General features: G+C 36.9%; 1 protein-coding gene across 2 annotated transcripts; it reads left to right on the forward strand.

Moving 5' to 3' along the window:
* ACTR10 (actin related protein 10) lies at window positions 1–27,527 on the forward strand. Of its 2 annotated transcripts, none has more exons than XM_047861389.1 (13): window positions 1–162; window positions 2,655–2,727; window positions 5,435–5,517; window positions 6,286–6,394; window positions 10,230–10,337; window positions 12,349–12,416; window positions 13,057–13,136; window positions 17,372–17,407; window positions 19,768–19,847; window positions 19,927–20,000; window positions 24,020–24,101; window positions 25,129–25,330; window positions 26,661–27,527. In XM_047861389.1, exons 1-13 carry the CDS (start codon window positions 86–88, stop codon window positions 26,840–26,842), a joined length of 1,254 nt encoding a protein of 417 aa, XP_047717345.1. In that variant the 5' UTR covers window positions 1–85; the 3' UTR covers window positions 26,843–27,527. The 2 variants fall into 2 exon arrangements, with proteins under 2 accessions (XP_047717345.1, XP_047717347.1); XM_047861391.1 differs by lacking the exon at window positions 1–162 and adding an exon at window positions 399–612.
* The last annotated feature ends 125 nt before the right edge of the window (window positions 27,528–27,652 follow it).

Here is a 27,652-nt window from a genome sequence, read left to right on the forward strand (position 1 = left end):
CTGTCGCTTCGGCCCCGCCCCTCCGAGAGCTGAGGCTGTTGGGTTCCAAGACCGTGCTCTCTTTCTTACTGTTCTCCGTACTACCATGCCTCTGTATGAAGGCCTGGGGAGCGGCGGGGAGAAAACGGCAGTGGTGATAGACCTAGGAGAGGCTTTTACCAAGTGAGTGGCGGCGGCGCTGGCTGCGGTCGTCCCCGGGGGAGGGCGGGTGGTCGAGGCCCGGGCCGGGTCCCCCCAGGCTCGCTGGGCAGGTCGCCGGGTCTCCACTTTTTCCTCCCGCACCTCCGCGAATGACGGCCCGTATTACTTTCACTGTGAGCGATACGAATCCCGAGGATCCGGTTCTGACTGTTGGGGAGGCCCAGGAGGCTTCGAGAGAATTGTCTTCTCCGCTGGTGTCTTCCATGCAGAGGATGACAGCGATGACTTAGACCCTTATCCTGGTCTTGTTTGCTTGGGAAGGTAGCAACCGAACTAACGTAGACATAATTTATTGAGTGGAGCGGCTGTTGGTACTGGAAATTCGAGTACAAGACAGAGCCATTGCTCCCCAAGAGTAGGAAGTCAAATGAGAGAAACTGCACACATAAACAAAGAGGTGAAGCCCTATAGGTAAGACTCGAGATCCTTTGTTGCACCGCCCCCCCGCCGCCCCAAAATCTTAGATTAGGAAATTTGACGTTTTAAAAGGCAACTTGTAAACACTAGAGTATTAGTTTTCAATCTTTTGGATGGCATAGATTCCTTTGACGACCGAAAGAAAACCACAGATGCACAAACCTTAAAATATTTGCACAGCGTTTCAGGGTTTGGCGAACCATCACAGTGGTCCTTGGACTTCAGGTTGAGAGCCCTTGTACTAGGTTCAAGAGAGAGGAAAGTAACAGCCAGAATTGCCTCATATAGATATTTGAAATAGAAACATCTGAAAATCTTTATATATATCTGAACATTGCCTAATATATAGTAGGTGCTTAATAATTATTTGTTGAGTAAAGGGTCAAAACCGCCTATTTAAGAATTAGACTTCAGGTGCTTCAGAATTGGATTAAACATAGTTCTTGATCCATGACATTCTCTTAGTGTTCAATGCAAAATCTTCCCTTATTTATGTTTTCTTATTTTAAAGGCTTATTTTAATACCATAATAAGTACCTTGAGACTGACAAAGATAATTACTCTGGCTATGAGGAAATGAGAAGCAGAAAGCTACTATACAGGAAGGTGATTATTGACAAAGACAACAGGAGGGTGATAAGATGAATTTATGAAGTAAAAGAAAGGAATTGAAATCAACCAGTGGGTTGTTACATCCTGGGGAATTTGAGAACTGGTGTAAGTAAACATGATGTGACTAGTAGAAGAAAGAACTATTTGGGGATAAGAGAGCAGTACTGAAAACTAGACAGGACAGGAGGAGATAATGTTAAAACTAAACTTACATGGTGATCATTTTTAGCAGCATTTTTTGGAAAGTTTTGTTGTACTAACATGAAACATACATGGAAATACCTAAATACTCAGGAGAATCCTTTTTGGGTTTTTTTGTTTGTTTTTATAAAGGATGAATTAGGGGGCACCTGGGTGGCTCAATCCATTAAGCGTCCGACTTCAGCTCAGGTCATGATCTCACAGTTCGTGGGTTTGAATCCTGCGTCAGTCTCTGTGCTGACAGCTCAGAGCCTGGAGCCTGCTTTGGATTCTGTGTCTCCCTTTCTCTCTGCCCTCCCCTGCTCGTGTTCTTTCTCTCAAAAATAAATAAACATTATAAATAAGTAAATAATAAAAGGATTGAAGATACATAACAGTGAAGACTATAATAATATGGGCAGAAGCTTATTGTGTGAGTTCATGATGTGTGAACAGCGTGATAATGTCAAATATGCATAGTGTAAAAAAAAAAATAAACCAAAAGCAAACACATCAATATGGAAGCTAATAATATTAGAATGATGGAATTATGTGTAACTCATAATTATAACCCTGGATTTCTACCACATTATGGGATTTCATTATGTGAAATAAAATCCCATAGTGTAGTAGAAATCGAGGGTTATAGAGATATGCTCCCTGAAACTAAGGTAAAATTTATTTTTTAAAAAAAGCTTATTTATTTTGAGAGAGCAGGGGAGGGGCAGAGACAAGGAGAGAGAGAGAATCCTGAGCAGGTTCCACGCTGTGAACACGAACTGTGAAATCATAATCTGAGCTGAAATCATGAGTTGGATGCCTAACTGACTGAACCACCTAGGCACCCTAGGTAAAATTTAAAACTAAAAAAAAAGTACATGCTGATCTGAAATTCTGAAATAGTATACTGGTATACTATATATACTATATAATTGAATATATATATATTCTATATACTATACAGTATATTCTATATACTCTATATACTCTATATATTTTATATACTATATAGTATACTATATATACTATATAATTTGAAACAATTTTTTTTTTACCTATAATACACAATAATGGATTGGATGGTATTTCGTTTTAGTTTCTTTGCCCCTTTGAATACATCAGAGATGTTTTCATATGTTTTTTGTGACCGCTGCTTTGAAACAAAGGTAGAAAAACTTGCTTCTGTGACAAATACACGGAAAGAATGTTATAAGTTGAATGTTTCAATTTTCTGTTATTTGCAGGTGTGGATTTGCTGGAGAAACTGGTCCAAGATGCATAATTCCTAGTGTGATAAAAAAAGCTGGCTTGCCTAAGGTATTTTTTTTTAACAATTTAGCAAAACAAATGCTGTACTGTAAACTTTTTTTTAAATGTTTATTTACTTATTTTGAGAGAGATAGTGAGAGAGCACGCACACATGAGCAGGGGAGGGACAGAGAGAGAGGGAGAGTAAGAATCCCAAAATCCCAAGCAGGTTCTTGCCCGTAAGCGCAGAGCCCAATGCGGGCTCGATCTCACAATCGTGAGATCATGACCTGAGTCAAAATCAAGAGTTGAATGCTTAACCAAACTGACTGAGCCACCCACGTGCCCCTGTAAAGTATTTTTTATGTGACTTCAAGTAAGTTTGATTAGAACAGTGCTAAATATATAACTTATGACTGTATTCCAAGAAAAATTTTTTTTTTTTTTTTTTTTTTTTTTTTAATTTTTTTTTCAATGTTTATTTATTTTTGGGACAGAGAGAGACAGAGCATGAACAGGGGAGGGGCAGAGAGAGAGGGAGACACAGAATCGGAAACAGGCTCCAGGCTCTGAGCCATCAGCCCAGAGCCTGACGCGGGGCTCGAACTCACGGACCGCGAGATCGTGACCTGGCTGAAGTCGGACGCTTAACCGACTGCGCCACCCAGGCGCCCCTCCAAGAAAAAATTTTTACATCATTATTTCATTTTAAAAGTTTCCTGCCAAAGCTAATTTGACAGATTAGGACTTATAGAACAATTGGAAGAATAATTTTTCGTGCCATAGAATTCACCTATTAAAATCAAATACAGATGCTCCTGCCTTAACTTAATATTTGCATTCCTGAAGGACTTCCCTTTGATCACAAACGGGAAAAGTAGGGCTGAGGGAGACCATATAAAACCCATGTAACTTTGCAAAATAATAATTGATCCCTCAGGAAAAAATTGGAATAGCTTTGGCTTGCAACTGAGAGTGACTGGAGGCTCTCTCGGAGATAGTAAAAATAAAATGAAATGATGGATTGAAAACTTTGGTCAGTGGGTGTTGAGATTGGGCAGATGATAGGGTGTGGGGCCAATGGGGCTATTTATTGTTAAGGTGGAACCAAGAGGAAATGCAACCCAGTGAAGAGTCATGAAAGGGTCTGCTTTGGAAAAGGAGCCTCTGGTACAGAAAATCATTTAAGCTTTTGAAAAATAGATCTGAAAGGATGCCTACCTGTTTGGTTACTGAGTTGATAATTCTCTTTCTTGATGAGAGTTATAACTGTTATAATTTTAGCTCCTCTTGCCTTACATGAACTAATAACGAACATAATACAAATTACATGTTATGCAGACATTATTCCCTTATTTAACAATGGGATATGATCATATTTGGTTTTATAAAACACATGTTGTAGCAGAATAGATTAGTACATTAATTTATATTTGGCATGGGGATGATCATTAAGATCAACACAAAATATGTTGATTCAGAAAGCTTTTTAATTATGCTTGATTAGGGAATCATTTTATTGATTGCAAAATTTTCTGCAAATCCTTGGGTAAGCGTTAATGTAATAGATATATGTGGTGTGGTATTCAAAATGTGATGGAAGTTCCTGTCTATTCACTTTTTATGTTATTTTGCTTTATAATACTTGATCTTAATGTGATACTTGATAAATTACTAGATAGATTCCTGACTAAGAACTTTAACATTCTCCTTGACACTTTTCTTAGTGCTTTCAGCTTTTTTTTTTATTGTTTATTTTGAGAGAGAGAGAGAGAGCACAAGCAGGGAAGGAGTAGAGAGAGGGGGACCAGAGGATCTGAAGCAGGCTCTGCACTGACAACAGCGAGCCTGATGTGCGGCTCAGACTCACAAACGGTAACATGACCTGAGCCCAAGTCGGACACTCAACCGACAGAGCCACCCAGGCGCCCCACTTCTTTCAGCTTTTATCTTCATCTGGAAAAGACAGATTTCTGTGAAGATTAATCAGCCATACATGGTTTGGAACCTTTTTTAAGCTACATAAAATCATGAAATTAGCGGAGCTAATGGTATTGTCATTAAAAGAGTAAATAGAGGTCTGCCAGTGATGCATCAGAGTACTTAGAGCTTTCTGAGGATCATAACTGAAGTCCTTGTTATGTATTGGTGTTGACTTAGCACTCATGGCTTGGGAGTGTTTGCCTTTACTCTTGTAATGCTAATAGTGTATGTTCTCATTTTTACCACACGTATTTGTGAGCATGTACTTTGTGCCTGGTACTGTGTTAATTAAAGGAAGATGTATCATAGGCCCGATACCATGTGCTTGGCCCTTGGAGTAGGTAGTCTGTTGGGAAGGTACACGTTTTACGAGTAATTAAGTGGGGTGATCTTATCAACAGGAAAGTGTTGGTGCTTTGAGAGTGACTTGCAGGCCCTGAACCAAGTCTGGAGTGTTTGAGGAGGCTTTTCTTACTTTTTAATCAGTGCTAATTTTTATCAGTCCTGGCAAAATGGTAAGTCCAGATAGAGGAAAAATTCGAATGAGCATAGCTCTCTGCTTGTGAACACATACTTTTATCCCCACAAACCAAAAGTACTGTCATCTTCGATGAGTCAATTCTTAAAGATTCCTAATTTAAGTGATTAATTTATATTTAGGGTTTGTATTTATTCTCAATACAGATTACTTTTGATTTATTACTGGGAAATGGATTAGTACAATAAATAACCATATGTTAATTTGAAATTATTTTGTTATTATAAATTAATAAATCATTTTAATTTTTTGTAGCCTATCAAAGTTGTTCAATATAATATCAATACAGAAGAATTATATTCCTACTTAAAGGAATTCATCCACATACTGTATTTCAGGTAAGATGTAGTTATGGTTTTTTCTCCCCTCAGCTTTTGTGATTAGATTTTCCTAAGGCCAGTCATAGTGATATTTGGTTGTGTTACATCTGATGCAAAAAAGAGTTGTCTTCCATTACCATTTTTACTTGTTTATTTTCAGCCGTTTCCAAAATATATTTGAAGACTAGATGATTGGCAAGCATAAGAGATACTGAAAGCAAATTAAATGTTCATTTATAACGGAGGTTGGGTAATTAAATTATTATATATCCATATAGTGAAACACTTTATAGCCATTAAAGAAGAGTTCTGTATATGTAGTGATATAAAAGCTGTCTTAGATATATTGATATTTGAAAAAAGTAAGTCGCAGAACAACATCTATGGAATAAATATTTCTGTTAAAATACGTGCATACACATGGACAATAATGAAGATATACAAACTGCTGTAAGTGGTAGTTTCTGTGTAGTCAAAGTGTAAAATATTTGTACTTTTCAAATTATAAACTTCTATTATATTTGGAGTTTTATGAGCATATATTACTTTCGTAACCTAAAAATACACAAGTGTGTATTCAGACTAGGCTGTAACTTTTGTTTTCTGAGATAATTGCGTTAACAAAGATGATGACACAGTGCACGGCATGTAATAAGAGGTCAGGAATGTTATCTTTACCAAGTAATAAAATGAAGATGTCTTTCTCTTCTTAACAAAATTGCAGTATGTGCCAAAATAAATACAAACTTTTATTTACGTTTATAAATGAAAGCTGTCACCTTCCAGGCATCTATTGGTGAATCCTAGAGACCGCCGAGTTGTGGTTATTGAGTCGGTATTATGTCCTTCCCACTTCAGAGAGACACTCACTCGTGTTCTTTTCAAGTATTTTGAGGTACCTATTTTTATGTTGTTTCTTTTTAGTTTTTTTTATGTTTATTTGTTTATTTTGAGAGAGAGAGCAGGGAAGGGAGAGAGAGGGCGGGAGAGGGGAGAGAGAATCCCAAGCAGGCTCTGCACTGAGAGGGCTTGAACCCACAACTGTGAGATCATGACCTGAGCCAAAATTAAGAGTTGGATGCTTAACCTACTGAGCCACCCAGGCACCCCAGTTGTTGTTGTTGTTGTTGTTGTTGTTGTTGTTGTTGTTGTTAAAGAGATTCATTATTTTGCCTTCTTAAAAAATTTTTTTTATTGTTTATTTTTATTTTTGAGAGAGAGAGAATGACAGAGTATGAGGAGGGGAGGGGCAGAGAGAGATGGAGAATCTGAAAGCAGCTCCAGCCTCTGAGCTGTCAACATAGAGCCTGATGTGGGGCTCAGACTCACGAACTGCGAGATTAGGACTTGAGCTGAAGTCGGATGCTTAACCTACTGAGACACCCAGGCGCCCCATTACTTGAGGGAGAAAGAGCACATGAGTGGGGGAGGAGCAGAGACAGAGGGAGACACAGAATCCAAAGCAGGTTCCAGGCTCTGAGCTGTCAGCACAGAGCCTAGTGCGGGGGCTCTAACTGGCAAACTGTGAGATCATGAGCTGAGCCAAAGTCAGACACTTAACGGACTGAACCACCCAGGTGCCCCTGTTGTTGTTTTTTGTAGATACTAAAGCTTAAACTAAAAGATCCTCATTTAATTTCCTTCATTGTATATACTACACAATCCATTTAAGAAACCAGGTGAGAATACACTCAAACCACTTTAAATTAACCATTTATTTTCTTTTCTTTGTATGGTTATTTCACATGTAATCAGCATTTCATCTAATACTTAGAAAACTGAAGATTTCTTCTTACTGATATTTTCTTTTTTTTTTAATGTTTATTTTTGAGAGAGAGAGAGAGAGAGAGAGCGCGCGCGCGCGCGCACAAGAGGGGGAGGGGCAGAGAGAGAAGGAGCCACAGAATCCAAAGCAGGCTCCAGGCTCTGAGATGTCAGCACAGAACCCAACATAGGGCTTAACTCACAAACTGTGAGATCATGACTTGAGCCAAAGTTGGATGCTTAACCAACTGAGCCATCCAGGTGCCCCTCTTATTGGTATTTCTGTTATTTATTTATTTTAATATAGGTTCTTATGTTAGGGGACTTTTTTAGAATTAAAAGATACATTCTTTACTATGGAGCTTATGATGTATTTTTTGCAGGTCTTTCTGGTTTCCAGTGTTTAGTTACTCTGACTGCTCTAAACTCTTTAGTTCTTTCATGTTAGTCTTTAAATTCCTATTACATATAAAAAAAATTCCTACTATACCAAGAAATTCCTATTACATAAAAAAAATTCGTATTGTATCTTATTATATCTAATATTCAAATAATGTCTCCCTTAGAGTAAGTGTGCAGTGCTAGGAATGACTCTCAAATCTTGATTGTGATAATATTACTTATAGTTTTCATTGTATAGGGGTCAAGATTATTTAAAGACCAAAATTATGGTTTAAGATGATTATATTTCATTTTAGGCCAGAATCCTTATTATTCAAATTTTTGAAAATTTTTGCCGTACACATTTAGGGTTTTTCAACAAGGGAGACTAGAAGATTGTAGAAAATGTGTATAATGGGTGAGAAATCAGGGGTGCCTGAGTAGCTTAGTCAGTTGAACATCTGACTCTTGATTTCAGCTCAGGTCACAATTCCAGGGTTGTGGGATCTCGTCTCGTGTCGGGCTCTGTACTGAGCATGGAGCCTGCTTAAGATCCTCTCTCTTTGCCATTCTCCCTGCTTGCGTTCTCTCTTTCTCCAAAAATTAAAAAAAAGAAAGAAGGAAATTAAGCACATAACAATTTATTTTTCATATATTCTACTGAGCTCAAAATATATCAGAAATCACAATGCGTTTATGAGTAAAGAACAGTTAATATTTCTAAGTTATAGTTTAGTAAGGCAGGCCCAGAGAAACAGGTTACATATTCTCCTGTACTTACTGATGTCATAAACTTAGGGATTTGGTTTGCCGTTTAGAAAAAAAAACAAAACAGGAACAGCATCAACACTTATCTGAATAAAACAGATGAGTATATTTACATTTAGAGCTTTAAGTGGGTTTGTGTTGGTATCCTTATCTTGTATGTGGCTGGAAACCTGCTGTGTCTACTTAGATAATGGAACTACAGCCATTATTTTTAGCATTTAGTTATGAGAACTTTCATATTTTGATTGAATATTTAATATTTGAGGTGTCACCAGATCTGGAAAATTCTCACTGAAAAATGTCACATAGAACCAAAGATTTTTGTAGATCTTCAATTTAATTTTAACTGCTATATTATATTTTAGAACTAGAGTTCAGCGTCGTCCAGGTAGCTCAGTCAGTTAAGTGTCCAACTCTTGATTTCAACTCAGGTCATGATCTCAGAGTTCATGAGCTCGAACCCTGTGGCAGGCTCTGTGCTGACTGTGCGAAGTCTGCTTGGGATTCTCTCTCCCTCTCTCTTCCCCTCCTTGGCTCATGCATGTGCTTGGGTTCTCTATCTTTCTCTGAAAATAAATTAATTAATTAAAAAAAAATAAATACAGGGCGCCTGGGTGTCTCAGTCAGTTGAGCGTCCGACTTCGGCTCAGGTCATAATTTTGCAGTTGATGAGTTTGAGCCCCACGTTGGGCTCTGTGCTGACAGCTCAGAGCCTGGAGCCTGCTTTGGATTCTGTGTCTCCCTCTCTCTCTGCCTCTCCCCTGCTCATGCTGTGTCTCTCTCTGTCTCAAAAATAAAGATAAGCATTAAAATAGATAGATAGATAAATAGATAGATAGATAGATAGATAGATAGATAGATAGATAGATAGATAGAGTTCATATTACAAACTTTGTGAGTAAAGACAATCAAGAATCTTTTTCTTGGGGTGCCTCGTAGCTCAGTTGGTTAAGCGTCCAACTTTGGCTTGGTTCATGATCTCCTTGCTCATGAGTTTGAGCCCCGCATCAGGCTCTGTGCTGACAGGTGGGACAGAGCCTGGAGGCTGCATCAGGTTCTGTCTCTGTCTCTCTACCCCTCCCCTGCTCGTGTCACATGCTCTCTTTCTCTCTTTCCCCGCCAATGTAAAATAAAACATTAAATTAAATTAAAATAGAACAAATAAAAAAATCCTTTTCTTAATTTTCATTTTGATGACAGAAGCATCTCTTTATTTTTTTAATTTAATATCTTCCTTAGAATTTATGTTTCTGTACCTCTTCTTTTATCTCTTTGATTTTTTCCTCCAAAAGAGAGAGAGCAAGAATTAATAAAAATGTTTCATAATTGTCATTTGGAATAAAAACAACTTAAAGGATTTAAGGAATGGTTTTTTTTGTTTTGTTTTTTTTAATTTTTTTTTTTGACATTTATTTATTTTTGAGACAGAGAGAGACAGAGCATGAACGGGGAAGGGTCAGAGAGAGAGGGAGACACAGAATCCAAAACAGGCTCCAGGCTCTGAGCTGTCAGCACAGAGCCCAATGCGGGGCTTGAACTCACGGACCACGAGATCGTGACCTGAGCTGAAGTCGGACTCTTAACCGACTGAGCCACCCAGGCGCCTCAGGAGTGTTTTTATTTATTAAGGTATATAGTTAGATTATGTAAATTCAGATAAATCAACAAACAGCCATAAAATGGTTGAAAAGCTATCATAAATATAATGTTACTGTGAATTTTTTCAAGTATATTTGAAATATAAGGGAAGCATCTTCAACTACTAATACTTCAGGTTTTGTTGTTGTAATTGTTATTTTGGTTTTGCTCTTTCCCAGGTTCCATCTGTCCTGCTTGCTCCAAGTCATCTAATGGCTCTTCTGACACTTGGAATAAATTCGGCCATGGTCCTGGATTGTGGATATAGGGAGAGCCTCGTGTTACCTGTATCTTTTTTTGTCAAGCAGCTTATTTCACAGCTTTTACTTTACTTTCCCAGTAATTAGGCTTATTATGATTGGTGTTTGTGGTATCAAACTGTTTAGGGTTACCATATACAAATATGAATTCCCATGTAGAAAAAATTCACAAGATTGTCATGAGACTTAAATTTGGTGGAAATTACCATTATGACATGGTCCCAGTATATACTCCAGGGGTCAGACCTCTTGAATATCATGTTCAGTTTTTAAGAAGAACATCAGCTAATTAGGATGTGTCATAGGACTTGACTATCTTAGTCACATTCTAAGAAAAGGTAATACAAGGAGTAATTGGAGAAAGTGAAATGAGAAAGTTAAATCAAGAAAAAACATGAAATCTGCCTTCAGATAGCTGAAGGACTTACTGTGGGAAAATGAGTATGTTTTCTCCTTTTTCTATTTCTGCAGGCTATCACAGAGGCAATAGCGTGTAGGGTTTATGATGTTGGTTTTGGAATCAAATACGTAAGTGGTAAATCTTAGCTATGCTTCTTACTATCTATATGATACTAGTCAAGTAATCTCTTTAGGCCTTAGGTCTCTCAACTATGAGATGAGAATTAAAATATTTCCACCTCTTGGAGGGGTATTGTGTGACTTAAATGGGGTAATGTATGTAAAGTATTTAGCATATGATCTGGCATGTAATAATTGCTCAGCAAGTGCCGTAGTTTTTGTATCAGTCACCATTGGGAAGAACTTCCTCGTAATTCATGCTGTCCGAAAATGGAATTAGTGACCGAATACACTGGTGCATTCCTTGTCGTTAGAAGCAGGGTATAGGTAAAGGCTGTTAGAAATGTTACAGTGCACATGGCTCCAGTGAAAACGAGATTGAAATCTCTAAATCCATGATTCTTGAGCAGTTTTGAGATCTACATACGTATTTATTAGAAGAAATGCTTGTGGGCATGAAATCAAGAATCAGTAGCTCCTAAAGAACTAAATTAGGTAATATCTTTTTGATTTATCTTTTTTAAACTTTTTAAATATTTTTTTAAGTTTATTTTGAGAGAGAGAGAGTATGCACAAGACAGGGAGAGGGGCAGAGGGAGAGAATCCCAAGCAGGCTCCACACGGTCAGTGCAGAGTCCATTGTGGGGGGCGGGGCTCCAACACATGAACCCTGAGGTCATGACCTGAGCTGAAACCGAGAATCCGTTGCTTAACTGACTGAGCCACCCAGGCACCCTGGTAATAGCTTTTTAAATATAAACTATTTTGTGTTTATATCTTGTAACAATCCTGCCATGCAAGTAGTATTCTCCTTATTATATAAATGAGAAGATGGAAAGTTGGGATAGTTGACTGCAGGTCATATAAGCATATAGCCAAGGTATATAACCATGTTTGTTTCTAAAGCCAATGCTCTTACCAATATATATATTTTTTAAACATTGTACTTACAGACAATATGGAAAATAAGGTAGCAAATCTTCAGTACAGTATTGTCCACTATCCTCTCAGCTCTAGTAGAAATACAACGTGAGACATATGTAATTTAAAATTTTTCTAGTAGCTACATTTTTAAAGTATAAGTGAAAGATGCAATTACTGTATTTAACCCAATATATTCAAACTATTAGTTCCACATAAGCTGTATAAAAACTATAATGAGATATTTTATAGGGCTTTCTGTGTGTGTGTGTTAAGTCTTCTAAATTTGGTATTGGGTTTGTTCTTACAGCACATCTGAATTCAAACCGGCCACATTTCAAGTGCTCAGTAGCCACATGTGGCCAGTAGCTACTTTATTAGACACCTCAGTTCTAACTAATGAATTCTGTGTGTGTATGTGTGGGTGTGTGTAACCTTTGTCTTTGGAGAAAATTTTGAAAAAAGACTGATATTTTGTACCTCTTAAAAATATTGAGAACCTGTTACCAAAGCTGACTTAATACGCAGAAGGTAAGGAAAATACCAAGGAAGCCACATTTTATCTCCTAAAATGGTTACATCCTTGACTACCCTATAGATATATGAAGGGATCCCAGTACTGAATTGTTGGGGAGCACTCCCTCTAGGAGGAAAAGCTCTTCACAAGTAAGTTTCTTGGGATTTAGCACATTTGCTTCACCTGTACCACAAAAACATGTTAATATTTTAAAAAAAAAAATTTTTTTTTTTCAACGTTTATTTATTTTTGGGACAGAGAGAGACAGAGCATGAACGGGGGAGGGGCAGAGAGAGAGGGAGACACAGAATCGGAAACAGGCTCCAGGCTCTGAGCCATTAGCCCAGAGCCCGACGTGGGGCTCGAACTCACGGACCGCGAGATCGTGACCTGGCTGAAGTCGGACGCTTAGCCGACTGCGCCACCCAGGCGCCCCAAAACATGTTAATATTTTGACAGTATCAATAGAAGGTTGATGGACATTTAATGTCACTCATTCCATTCTCTCTTAGCCTTGAATGTATTCATCTTTTTTATTAATTTTATTTTTTTAATTTATATCCAAATTAGTTAGCATATAGTGCAACAGTGATTTCAGGAATAGATTCCTTAACGCCCTTTACCCATTTAGCCCATCCCCCCCACCCCGATGTATTCATCTTTTAAGGATAAAACCACTTTTGTGTAAAGCATTATAACCCACTATGATGTGGTAAAAGTATTAAGAAAAGATATCAAGTGCAATATTTTAATTCCAGTACCTTTTTTTTTTTTTTTTTTAACCTTCAGGGAGTTGGAAACTCAGCTACTGGAACAATGTACTGTTGACACAGGTGCTGCTAAAGAGCAGAGCCTTCCCTCTGTGATGGGTAAAACTATTTTCAACTATTTAATACTGGTTTATATTCCCTTTTCATTCTTCGGCTCATATTGGTTTTTTGCCCCATTGTATAGTTACTCTCTTTTCCCTCACGTCACTCTAATGACATTGCTTCAGTTATAGGGTTATTCTTCACCTCTTAATCAAGTTCAGTAATTTAATCTTAGTCATACTTTCTAGACTTGTGGCATTGTGGATTATCATATACTCTTTTTTTTTTTAAGTTTATTTTTGGGGGGAAGGCCAGAGAGAGAAGTTGGGGGGTGGGGAGAGAAACAGAAACCCAAGCAGGTTCCATGCCGCCAGCACAGAGCTTGACATGGGGCTCGAAATCACAAACTGCGAGATCATGACCCAAGCCAAAACAAGTGTCAGGTGCCCAACCAACTGAGCCACCCAGGTGCCCCTGTCCTATACTCTTGATATTATCTCTTCCCTTGGCATTCTGAGCTCTCTTGCTTTATGATGTTCTATTATTTCTCCAGGTATTCCTTGGTTCCCCCTGTTTTTGCTTTCTCTACTGATATTCCCTAGGGATATGTTCTTTTATTTCTATTCCCCCCCCCCCTGGTTTTTAACAGTGATCTCATCTGTTTCCATAACTTCAGCTACATCAATATGCTGTTGATTCTCAAATGTGTCATTGGGCCCGACCTTTCTAAACTTGATACTCATATTTCCAACTGATTATTAGATGTAAACTAAGCAGGTTTAGGTACCTCACATTTAAGACCTTCAAAATGGGAACACATTATCTCTTCTTCCATATTTATTTCAACAAATTGTTATCAGATAAAAATGCCATCTTCCTTATCTCCCATTTTAGAAAACTGGGAGTTAAAAATCCTTTCAGTTCTCCCTCAGAAATCTCTTTTTAATCTCATCTCCTTTTCTCTATCATCTATACCACTGACCATCTGAAAACAAAGACATTGTAAACTAGACCCTCATTGTTTCTTGCTTGGATTGTTTCAGGAGACTATTCTCTGGACATATTCAGTCTATTTTCTACTGTTGCCAGGAGTAACTTCTAGAATACAAACTTGATTACCTTGCTCTTTGGCTTGAGGGTTTCTGCTGGCTCCACAGCTTAAAATCCAAATTATTTGTTTGATAACACATTTCTTCCCAATCTGGCTTTCTACCTTGTAGCCCTAACTATTCAACTTAACCCTGTGCACCTTTTTCAGCTACAGTAAATTTCGTTTAGTTTTCCAGGCACCACTAGTCCTCCCATAAACCTGAGCCTTCATACCTGGATGTTTTTCTTTGCCTGGTTGGGTTTTTCATCCCTCTACGTGACTCAGCCAGAGTGTCATTTTATTGTGAAGCCTTTCGCATTTCCCCCAAGCGGAATAAATTTCTCCCCTCTCTGTTAAGCCCTCACCAGCATTTATTACAGCACATATGACACATCCTCATTTACCTGTTAACTCACCAATTTCCTTCAGTACACTTTAGGGATCTGTCTTACTTGTTTTTCAATCTGAAGCACTTAGTATACTACCTAGGCACTAAATAAATGTTGGAAAGAGAAAGACAGGTTTTTAGGACGTTTATCCTTGCTTATATTGTTTTCCTGTTTTTCTTTTGGTAGTTAAGATAATAATTGCATTCTTCTATATATTTTTTCTTTTCTTTTATTTTATTTAAAATTTTTAAAAAAATATTTATTTATTTTTGAGAGAGAGAGACAGCATGTGAGCAGGGGAGGAGAAGAGAGAGAGGGAGACACAGAATCTGAAGCAGGCTCCAGGCTCTGAGCTGTCAGCACAGAGCCTGGCACAGGGCTTGAACTCATGAACCGTGAGATCATGACCTGAGCTGAAATCGGACGCTTACCCGACTAAGCCACTAGGGTGCCCCAGAGAGAGAGAATCTTAAGCATGGGCTCAATCCCAGGACCCTGGGATCATGACCTGAGCCAGACAAGGTCATCACATTAAGAGTCAGACACTCAACTGACTGAGCCACCCAGGCACCCCTAATTTATCTGTTGCAGGTAAATTTTGTTACTCTTCTAGTATGTCATGAAGACAAAAGTATCCAAAGGTAATGAGTTTAATGTAGCATTCGAAATTTTTTTTTTTTTAAATTTTTTTTTCAACATTTATTTATTTTTGGGACAGAGAGAGACAGAGCATGAACAGGGGAGGGGCAGAGAGAGAGGGAGACACAGAATCGGAAACAGGCTCCAGGCTCTGAGCCATCAGCCCAGAGCCCGACGCGGGGCTCGAACTCACGGACCGTGAGATCGTGACCTGGCTGAAGTCGGAAGCTTAACCGACTGCGCCACCGAGGCGCCCCGCATTCGAAATATTTTTAATAAAGATCTTTAAAAGTGATGATAACATTTCCTTACAATTCTGAACTGTACATTCTTGGATACCCTTTCTTTAACCAACCATCGTGGTCTCTGATTCTAATCTTTCCGTGACATATTTTCCTAAATCTGAGTCTGTGATAGCCTTGCAGTCCTACTGACTGAGGAATTAAATCATATCATTGTTTGCTGAAGGACACGTGTAGGAGGATCAGAAATGCAAATACATTTAAAATATCTCTTGTCAAGGTTCTTAGCAAGGAGGAGAGGCAAATCTCATGTATATGTGGGTATCCTTATATGAACTTTGAATGAGTTTTTTCATTTAGTTTTTGGAACCTAGTTCAAAAAGAATAAATACATTAAAGTAACTTATAAAGACTAACCCAAGTACATTGATTCAACAAAGAGTGTACAGTTAAAAGCAAATTATGTAAGAATATAGGGGGCTAGCATCTACCCCCCAGCTAAAATAAGGGTTTTATTTTCAAGCCTGCTTTACTTTTTTTTTTTTTTTTTTTTTTTTTTTTTTGCCTAAAGAAAACTGTTTCTCGTGTTACAAAATTTCTTTGTTACATTTTGAAATTCATTTGAATATGCCTAAAGAAAATATAACATTAATTGAATGTTACAGTTTTTAGCACTTATAGTTACATTTCTCTCATCTCTTCATAGCCAAATTAAAATTTTTTTGGAAATCTCTATCCTTTTGTGAGGTACGTTCCAACAGTTAAGGATAGAAGTCTTCAAAGTTTTTGATCACACACTGACCCCATCAGTAAAAAGCTTTTGAGCATATACCTTCAATACATATGTGTGTTTATTTGTAAGTTGTATGTATACCACTATTACTATATTATGAAACACACAAAAGTAAGATTTTGGGAAAACAAGATAATGGTAAATAATAATTCTAACGTTATACTTAACTAGGGCTAAAAGTTTTTTGTTCCTCAAAACAACGTGATAAAATATTTTTTTAAGGGTTATGGCTTAATATTTTGAAGGTGTGGCTTTCAAGTTTAATTTATATTAATACTTAGTTTTAGTGGCTGCCATAACTTAAAGATAGAGCTAACAAGGTATGTAAGTTCAGATGGAAGAAGTGCATGATTACCCTTATTAAATAATGATTCCATTTTCAGCTATAAATTTCTGTCTTCTTTGATATAAATAATTTGTTCTTATAAATCAATATTTTTACATAATTAACAATGAGTTAAAAAGTCTGAGTTTAGAAGATTTTAATTTTAGGTTAGAAAATTTTGTTTCTGAGTATGACTTAGAGAACTAGATTTTTAGCAACAAAATCACATAAAAATGGTAATATATCCAAACATCCACCTTCTAGAGGCTCCCTAAATTATAGATTTCTTTGAATAGATACATTCTTGCTCACTTTTTTAAATGTCACCTTTACCTTGAAAAAAAGTTGAGAGTCTGTGTCTGATCCTTTCTAAAAATAAGTATTAGGTTAGCATATTACCGACATCACAGAAGAATAAGCAAACTTGAAACCTCACTTTTTGTACAAGAAAAATTAATAACTCCTATTTCTTCTAAGTAGTTTACCACAAGATACCCAACAAATCTTTTTATAGCAGAAAGGATTGTTGTGGTCAATTTCTATGTGGTGCCAATTATTCTAATATATTATTAGATCTTGTTTTTATCCAAGTTTTGAGTGTGTAATATCTGGTAGGACTTGGTGCACATCTGGCTTCAACTTCTGTGCTTTGGCTTGGCTTTGAAAAATGGTGGCGTTTCTATTTGGCTTTTAAAAAGCTACAGTACTTAGCTCTTTAAAAAATTTTGTGCAAATGGAAAGTGGAAATGTGAGTGCAATTTAATGGACTGGTTTTGCTTATTATTAAACTTCTCTAAATAAAATTCTGTTTTAGGTTCAATTCCAGAAGGTGTCCTAGAGGACATTAAAGGTAAACTCAGTTCCCACTTTTGTCCCTTTTATCCTTAAGTATTAGTTTAGAGGGCATGTGTTTCTAAATATTTACAGATGTACAACATATATTCAATTGATAATGTAATATCCTAAAAGTATTTAATATACAGGATAAGCTATGTGATAATGTAAATAAAATGTTTATTTTCCTTTAGATTTATGGAAGCTTTTGCCATTATTTATGATGTCTTATTGAAGAAACTACAATTATAGAGTATACAGTAATTCCAGGGAATTAATAGTTTGCACAGTATGAATAAACTGCTTAAGAAAGCCACTGGTTTTATGTTGTATAGAATTTTTTTTTACTCTAGTTTTTAAATACATATATACAAGGTTAATCATTTTACTGACTTTAGAAGTTCTATATTTGGGGCCAAAATATATTGGATTCACTTTTTTTTTTTAATTTTTAATGTTTATTTTTAGTTTTGAGAGAGAGAGCGCGCTCGTGCGCGAGCACAAGTGGGGGAGGGGCAGAGAGAGAGGGAGACACAGAATCTGAAGCAGGCTCCAGGCTCTGAGCTGTCAGCACAGAGCCCGACTTGGGACTCGAACCCACGAACCGTGAGATCATGACTTGAGCCGGAGTTGGACGCTTAACCAGCTAAACCATGCAGGCACCCTTGGAGTTGCTTTAAAAAGATATATTACTTCTTTGCTAGAGTGTATTTTTATGATAATGTTTAAATTGAGTTTTCTGGTATTTTGATTCACTGAAAGGAAAAGCATTTAAAATATAATTTCATATTCTTCAGTACTGACAATGTCATGTAAAATTCATAAGAGAGAATCAGACAATAATGGATTTTAGAATTAAATGAGACCTGAAGATAATCTGGTGTGGTTGGGGCCCTGAAATATTAAGTGATTTGTTCAGTGTAATACTGTAGGTAGGGTTAGAGCTGGAGCTGAAAGATGGATCTTGTTCTTCGTTATGTTGTTTATTTATGTGATATAATTACCTAAAATTTCTTCACTTATTGTAATACCTGAGTTTTACAATATGTAGATACTTATCTTGCTTTGATATTTATGAGGACTTGAATAAAATAGATAATACCCGAGTAACTTGAGCACCTAGCTTACTATTAGCATATTAGTATATTGTAGATTCTCAATATGTTTTAACGAATAAAAAGACTCTTATTAGGATACATATATTTAACGTGTTTTGCAAGTAATTAACCAAGTCATTAGATTTTTCACATTCAACATTAATTTCGTTTCTAGTTAAACATTTTTTATTCCTTACCTTCTGAAAATATTTTGAAGCAGCTTGTTATAAAAGGTACTTTGCAACTCAAATAACTTTTGACAGAATAAATGTTCAAAGTGAAAAAAAAAAGTGGGATAGTAGAGGGAAAATGGTAGTGTTGGGGTATGCTAGAGGTAGAAAATAATATGCCAAAAAACCCTAAACTAAGGGAGCCTTACTGCAGCTAAGAGCAAAATTTAGCCTTGCGTTCGTTCTGACCACGATTTTTATTTTATTTTTATTTTTTATTTTTTTAGAGAGAAAAGAGTGCATGCAAACAGGGGAGAGGGGCAGACAAAGAGAGAGAGAATCTTAAGCAGGCTCCGCACTGAGCATGGAGCCTGACACAGGGTTTGATCCGTGACCCTGGGCTCATGACCTGAGCCAAAATCAAGAGTTGGACCTTCAACCAACTGAGATATTCAGGCAACCCTGGCCAACCAAGATTTTTAAAAAGAATCAAAATTGGGGCGCCTGGGTGGCGCAGTCGGTTAAGCCTCCGACTTCAGCCAGGTCACGATCTCGCGGTCCGTGAGTTTGAGCCCCGCGTCGGGCTCTGAGCTGATGGCTCAGAGCCTGGAGCCTGTTTCCGATTCTGTGTCTCCCTCTCTCTCTGCCCCTCCCCCGTTCATGCTCTGTCTCTCTCTGTCCCAAAAATAAATAAACGTTGAAAAAAAATTAAAAAAAAAAAAAAAAAAAAAGAATCAAATAGATACTTAAGATTAGGGATAGCAGTGGTTCAAAGGAACATGGTACTCAGAATAGCTACATATTCATAATACTAAATTTTATTATGGTACTCTTTATGCCAGGAATATAAAAAATATAGTTTTCTCAGAGGTGTTTTATTTTTAATGTGGTTTTATGAAAGATGAGCACACAACATATCTTATTCCTCAGTGAATGAAAAAGTTTTTTATTTGTGAATAAATTCTCATAACCAAACTAAATGCAGAGATAGTTTGTAAAATCTGAAGGAATAGCTGACCAGGATGTCCACTTGAATAGAATTGTTTTAACTGGGACAGAGATCGATTCAATCACAAACCATAACAAAATCTCCTTTTCTTTCTTGTAAGTGCGCACTTGCTTTGTAAGTGATCTGAAACGTGGATTAAAAATCCAAGCAGCAAAATTTAATATTGATGGGAATACTGAGGTAAGTTAAAAATAAATGTATATTCTTTTTTTCAGAGGTTATAACCTATGTATTTATGCTTATGATATTTATATTTCAGCGTCCTTCACCACCCCCAAATGTTGACTACCCATTAGATGGAGAGAAGATTTTACATGTTCTTGGATCAATCAGGTAGACCTTAATTTTTATGAGCAAAATAATGAACTAAAATGAATTTTTGGCTTTTAAAAATATATAAGCCTTTAATATTGCTGATTTAACAATTTTATGTGTTTTTCAGTATGCCTCCCTGTTCATGATTAATTTTATTCAACTTCTTAATTTTGAAAAATTTTATTGTGTAAAGTTTTTAAAATTCTATAAAAATATTTAAATTAAAAAAATTTTGGCGCGCCTGGGTGGCGCAGTCGGTTAAGCGTCCGGCTTCAGCCAGGTCACTATCTCGCGGTCCGTGAGTTGGAGCCCCGCGTCAGGCTCTGGGCTGATGGCTCAGAGCCTGGAGCCTGTTTCCGATTCTGTGTCTCCCTCTCTCTCTGCCCCTCCCCCGTTCATGCTCTGTCTCTCTCTGTCCCAAAAATAAATAAACGTTGAAAAAAAAAAAATTAAAAAAAAAAATTTTTTTTCCTGCTCTTCATAGTAATTTAGAAGTAATGGAACTATTCTTCAAGGTAGAGAATAAAGTACAATACTTTAAAACAGAGTTCAGCAAACCTTTTTTGTAAAGAGGTTTGTGAGCCATATGGTCTCTGTTGCAAGTACTCAAGTCTACAATTTGGAATGCAAAATCAGCCACAAGACAATATGTAAATGAATGAGCATGGCTGTGTTCCAATTTACAAAGATAAGTGGGCTGGATTTGGCTTACAGGCCATAGTTTGCTGGCACCTGCTTTGAAACGTCATGTTAGAAGGAATGCGTTCTTCCAAATATGCTAAATCTTAAGGACCAGTTAGTAATTCACTTTTTCATTTTCTTTATTCTATCCAATGATGCTATATAAGTTACAGACTTACATAATTATATTGGTAACAATAGCATTTTGTTTATATACAAGCTTTATAATATTTGTATGTACAGGGGCACCTGGGTGGCTCAGTTGGTTGAGCATCTGACTCTTGATTTCAGCTCAGGTCATGATCCCAGGGTCATGGGATCGAGCCCTGCATCGGGCTCTGCACGGAGTGTGGAGCTTGCTTGGGATTCTCTCTCTCTCCCTTTGCCCCCTCTCCTGGTCACATGTGCACTTTCTCTAAAATAACAGTAAAAATAAATAGTTTGTAGCTCTTATAAAAAAATAAAAAATTAAATTTGTATTTATAAGTTTCATTTGTAAAATATTAGATCAGAAGATGCCACAGAAAAGAATTATGTAGATATTAAAGATCCTGTTGGTTCTGAGGTTGAGATACTATAAGGGTGAACATGAATACACAGATGTTACAGATGGTAGGGTAGGAGAACAACAGAGTGAGAATGTAATACTTTTTGGTAGTAGCTTTTATCATTTTCCCTCTTCTTTAGGTTATACTCCTTAAGTTACTATTTTAAATTTTCTCCAGGTTGTATAGTAGAGCCCAAAATACAAGAAGAAAATAAATGTTGAAGGAGATGAATATGCAACTTTTTGGTTCATAATAGCTTTTTGGTTATTTGGGAATAAAAAAACACTGTGTCTCACATTTCAGACCCAATGGGTTTACAGTTGTCTGCTCATATGTTTTTTCCTACTAAAAATCGAGTTCCATTGAAACATAATTAGACACGGTTCAGACCACACACACAGTTCGTAAGTCAGAAGGGTCATTGGAATTTTTAAGTGCAGTGAGAACTTAAAGTTATTTGTGTATCCGTCTTGGTACAGAATTCTTATTGGTGGTTTTTTTAGACTTTTATAGTTGGATTACCTGTATTAAAAAGATTTTAAAAATGATTGTCTTTTCGAAGCATTCAACAGTTCACAGAGAAAAACAACTTATTTTCTACCCCTAGTATTTTGTGGGTTAAGTAACAGTAAAATTGCGTAATTTCAATATCAAATCTATTGGCAATAAAAGACTTGGAACAAGAAACTATTGTTCCGTAAGCATTCAACTCAACTGGTGGAAGTGGAATTCTGCAGGCATTACAGCAAGTGGCTGACTACCTACGGGTGTTCAGCATACTGCAGGCCTCAGTAACCTTACTGATGACTTGAGGAGCTAGTGAGTGGGTGGAGTCTCATGAAGAGAATTTTATGTTTTGAAGAAGATTCAAGAAAGCTTCAGAGTGGTGTGCATAGTCTGATCTAAATCTTATTTTTAAGAAATAGTGTTTATATATGTGTATGCGTAGGTAGTTTTGTATTGCTTTGCTCAGGATTTAGTTTGGCCACCAGTGACTCAAACCTGACAATAGTGGCTTCACCAAGATAGGAGTTTGTCTCTCTCTTTTCAGCTTTGTTTGTTTGTTTGTTTGTTTGTTTTTGAGAGGGAGGGAGGGAAGGAGGAGGTGAGCTGGGCAGGGGCAGAGGGAGGGAGGGAGAGAATCCCAAGCAGACTCCATGCTATCAGCACAGAGCTCCATGCGGGGCTTGAACTCACGAACTGTGAGACCATGACTGGAGCGGACATCAATAGTCGGTGCTTTGCCAACTGAGCCCCTCGGGCGCCCCGTCTCTCTCTTTTAAAAGAAGCTCAGAGGTAGATAGTCCAGGAATGGTATGACAGCTCCCACCAGGGACCCAAACATCCTTCATTTCATCCTTTTGGGGGTAGCCCTGTCCTTAGATACCAGGGTGGTCGATACAGTTAAAGCTACTATATCTGTGTTTAAAGCAAGCAGCCCTAGGAAGGGAAAGAAAAAAGTGCTCCTGTCCTTTTTAAGGAGATGTCTTTCAGAAGTCCCAAATGCCGCTTCTGCCTCCATCTCATTGTCTGTTCCTTAGCTACACATCTAACTGCAAGGGAGGCAGGTAAATACAGTGTTTCAACTGGAGGAGGGCATTATATCCAGCCTAAAAATGGAGCTCTTTTTTTTTCAAATTACAGGATTTACAGGATATTGCAAAGATGATATAGGAAAGCCTCATGTACTCTTCACGCAGTTTCTCCCAATGGTTCCACCTCACTTAACTATAGTACAATAGCAAAACCAGTAAATTGGCATCAGTGTAACATGTATATATAGTTTGTATAATTTTATCACACGTAGATTTCTGTAATCACACCACAATTAAGATATAGAACTATTCCATCACCACAAAGACCTTCCTTGTGCTATCCCAAAATGGGTTCTTTTGAGAACAAATAGGAAAATGGAAATTGGGTATTTTATTAGGCAACTAGCAGTCTTTGCCATACGTTATTTTTAAAAACAAGAGAAATGCTTGGGGAGGGGATTGTTTTTAAATCTTTTGTATCACTACAGATCTTTTTTTTTTTTAATGTTTACTTTTATTTTTGAGAGAGAGAGAGTGCACACAAGCAGGGGAGGGACAGAGAGTGAGGGGAACAGAGGATCTGAAGCAGGCTCTATGCTGACAGCAGAGAGTCTGATGCGGGGCTCGAACTCATGAACTGTGACATATGACCTGAGGCGAAGTTGGATGCTTAACTGACTAGGCCACCCTGGCACCCCCAGATCTGTTTCTTGAATCTTAACTAACTTTTATAGAATCACTTATTTTCTGTTATTAGGCTTAAGGAAGTATAACTGGACAAAATGTCTGTTAATCTGTACATAATAATAGTTACAGTTAATACATAAGGAGGGCCTCCTGTGTACCAGGCACTGTTCTATTGATTCATTGAATCCTCACCTCAAACACCTGTGAGGCAGGTGCTGGTCTCCTCATTTACAAATGCAAACACCTCGTGTTTTAATTTTTTTTTAATGTTTATTTTTGAGAGGGAGAGACAGAGTGCAAGTGGGGGAGGAGCAGAGGGAGGAGGACGCAGAATCCGAGGCAGGCTCCAGGCTCTGAGCTGTTAGCACAGAGCTGAGCTGTGGGGCTCGAGCCTCTAAACTGTCAGATCATGACCTGAGCCGAAGTCAGACGCTTAACCGACTGAGCCACCCATGTGCCCCCAAACACCTTCTGTTTTCATAATTATTCTATGTTAACATAGTACTGGTACTTAAAAAATAGAACCGATGATATATTTTCTATCATATGATGCCAACAAAGCACTCTCTGTTTTTAATCTCACTAGAGATTCGGTTGTGGAAATTCTTTTTGAACAAGATAATGAAGAGAAATCAGTTGCCACTTTAATACTGGATTCTCTTATACAGGTATTTTGATTTTGCAAAAAGTTTCCATTTTAACTACAGCCGTTTAGAGAAACTGATGTTTTTGAGTAATCTCTCCACCCAATGTGGGCCTTGCATTGACACTTTCGAGATCCAGAGCCACATGCTGTACGGACTGAGCCAGCCAGGTGCCCTGAGGAAATTTTTACGTGTTATCTTCTGTATTTTTATTTTAGCTGTTGGTTACAATGTTAGCTTTTCTGCTAAATGTTACAGTTTCAGAGTTTGACTTTGGCACTGAAAGATGGTACTTAACAGCATTTCAAACTCAGGGATAATAAGTGCTATCGTGTATTTTTTCCCTAGCAACAATATCAGATTTTTAGTTTGTACCTGGTACAGCTTGTAGTTTCCTTAAGTGCAGGTTTGGGTAGTATTGAATTTTAAATTCCATAGGGTATATGATAATGTCTTCTTTGTTTAATGACTGGAATCACAGAATTCCATGTGAAATACCATCGATTTGGAAGATACTGTCTACCTCTGGGGCTCTGCTCAGAGACTTTTATGAAAAATGTAGCATCAGTGAAAGACTTTAACATTCTAATTCTTAGAACTGATGTGGAAACAGTTTTTCTAAGAATGTTTTCTTCCCACTTGACAACTGGCTCTGGATATAATACTGTGAAGTTATCATATACTTTCTTTACTAAAAAAAGTAATGAAGTTCTTTTATTTCTTCTCCTATTCTTTGCTCGACTCAGTCATTCTGTCTTGAAAATGAGATTACTCACATATACTATGTGTCCTGTGGAACTTTAAATTCTAAACTGTTAGATTTTAAAATCTTTCAAGTTCCGTGTAAGTATATAGCAATATTTTCGTGGTTATATTTGCTACATGAAAAACTCCCTTGTTAAAGAAACCTTGCTGTGCGTTTTTTCTGTGGTAATAGTACTGATCACCTATTTAATTTATAACACATAATCTGTATATTTTCTTGAATCCAGTCAAGCATTATTTATACAGCTAAGGATAAATTCTTTTTTTTCTTTCTCTTTAATAACAGTGCCCAATAGACACCAGAAAGCAGCTCGCAGAGAATTTGGTAGTCATAGGTGGCACGTCGATGTTGCCAGGATTTCTCCACAGATTGCTGGCGGAAATAAGGTATTTGGTAGAAAAACCAAAATATAAAAAAGTACTCGGCACCAAGACATTCCGAATCCATACTCCACCTGCAAAGGCCAATTGTGTGGCGTGGCTGGGAGGTAAGAATTTAGTTTTTACAATATAGATGATTATATAGTGATTGGTTCCTGAATGGTATATTAATGGCTGTAATAGATTCAGTGTTAAAAATCATTCACGTAAGAAACTAATAGAACTATTAAATAATTTTCTTTGAACATTGACTTTTCCTTGAAGTGTTAATTTTCAGAGTTATATCCCTATTTCTCTTGGTGTTTGCACTTTAATTTTTTAAATAAACTTCATCCAATGAAAATCATTTCTCATAATAGTGATAGCTGTGCCTTTATTCCAGTGCTGCTACCATTGCTCAAGACATTTGTTTTAGTTCCTTCTAAAGCTAACCTGTGAGCCATATATGAGAATTGATCTCTTTATTTTATAATTACACTTTATTTTGTGACTGAGTTCATTGAATGATAGTTCATAGGAAATGATAGTTTCGTTGAAATCAGGAAATAGCCTAGAGCTAGTACATATATATGTACATTGAAGAGAAAAACAAGTATGGATGTGTATATTTGTATAATTCTGCTATGTGTTTTATGATGCATTTACGGCTAATGGGTATCCTGATCATGAGAAAAAGTATTGAGATTTTATTATTTATTTATTTTTAATGTTTATTAATTTTTTCTCTTGAGAGAGAGAGAGAGAGAGAGAGAGAGAGAGAGAGAGAGAGAGAGAGAAAGAGAGAGAACAGGGGAGGAGCAGAGAGATAGGAAGACAGAATCAGAAGCAGTCTCCAGGCTCCGAGCTGTCAGCACAGAGCCCAACATGGGGCTTGAACTCACAGACCTTGAGATCAAAGTCTGACACTTAACCTACTGAGGCACCCAGGCGTCCCAGTTACTGCATTATTTTTTAAAGACCACCTTGTGGGTCTTTATAAAGTCTTTAGCAGAGACTTGGGTGGCATTATAATGGTGATTATTACGTTTTACAGTGCTGTTTTATTTATTGACATACAATCTTGGAATTGTGGCAAAGAAAACTAAAAGTATTATTTACTGTTTTTACACAGAATTAAAAATACTTTCCACTCCACTCTACCTCACCTGCTTTTAGACACAGTTAATGCTTGTTAGCATTTTCACTGTAGTCTGCTATAGGCCATTTAAGTCACTTTCAACACAGGAATTGTGGCTTACCCTGTTATTCAAAATATAGGATACAAAACAGCTGCAATTAATTTGAAGAGTGTGCATTGCTGAATTTCAGCACTTCTCTCGTCAAATAATGAGTTGGACGTGTGTGTACATAAAATTTTCTGGTAAAAATTTACATCTTAAATAAAAATGTTTTTTTTGGTTTTTTTCTTTTTTTTGTTTTGTTTTTTTAACCACACAGGAGCTATTTTTGGTGCACTACAAGACATACTTGGGAGCCGTTCAGTCTCAAAGGAATATTATAATCAGACAGGCCGTATACCTGATTGGTGTTCTCTTAACAACCCTCCGTTGGAGATGATGTTTGATGTCGGAAAAGCTCAGCCACCTCTGATGAAGAGAGCATTTTCCACTGAGAAATAAAAGTTTGATTAAAATTCAGCTTTGCTTCATATCAAGTATCTAATCGATTATAAGCAAATGGTACAAAGTATATAGGATGCTCTTAGAGATGACTTTATGGCAATGAAAACATTTCTGTAATGACTTTTTGCATTGCGATTCTTTTGAATTTTGTTTTTCTTGTGTAGTGGTAAAATGGTAGCTGATGCTTAATGAAATTTGTTGTATTTATATCAATAAAATATAGTAAAGCGGTTTAATTTTGGAAGTTTGTTACACAGTTTAATTTCAAAAGGAATATAACATTTTCCCTCCACAATTCACATAATCTGAGCTGAGCGTTGGAAAGTTCATTAATTTCATTATTTTCAGCAATTATTTCAAGAATAAATAATATTACCATTACCAGGTATTTCAAATATTAAGCTGGGTCTATTCAGATTCTTTTGTTTTGGTATTTATGTGTCCATGTTACAATGCTGCTTTTGCAGGAATATATTTGACTCTTTGGACTGAGAATGTTTAGTAACATAGTTAAAACATTGGTTAAGCAACATGTGCAGATGTTTACTTTGTAACTTTACAGTTCCTTTATGAACAATTCTACATTTCTAAGGAGAAAGATACTTCGTTTTTATGCAAAGACATTCCATTTTATGTATTTTTATGTAACTGCTTTATAAACGTGAAATTCATAATGTTTTAATCTCTTGTGCTTTTTATCTTCTCAGGATAGGGGTGCTTGCAAATACGTACTGAGTCATTGTTTAATTTTTATCTTTGTTTGTTCATCTTCATTTGTCTTTAACAAACTACTTCTTACTGAAATTT

This window comes from Prionailurus viverrinus, chromosome B3, assembly GCF_022837055.1.
Source record: "Prionailurus viverrinus isolate Anna chromosome B3, UM_Priviv_1.0, whole genome shotgun sequence".
In the NCBI taxonomy this organism is placed as follows: domain Eukaryota; kingdom Metazoa; phylum Chordata; class Mammalia; order Carnivora; family Felidae; genus Prionailurus; species Prionailurus viverrinus.

What these genes read in the sequence shown, in the direction of transcription:
- ACTR10 (XM_047861389.1), top strand. Translation starts at nt 86, where the DNA reads ATGCCTCTGTATGAAGGCCTGGGGAGCGGCGGGGAGAAAACGGCAGTG. An exon ending in GGGAGAGCCTCGTGTTACCT is followed by an intron (nt 10,338 to 12,348) that starts GTATCTTTTTTT and finishes ACTACCCTATAG; the next exon opens with ATATATGAAGGGATCCCAGT. An exon ending in GGAGGAAAAGCTCTTCACAA is followed by an intron (nt 12,417 to 13,056) that starts GTAAGTTTCTTG and finishes TTTAACCTTCAG; the next exon opens with GGAGTTGGAAACTCAGCTAC.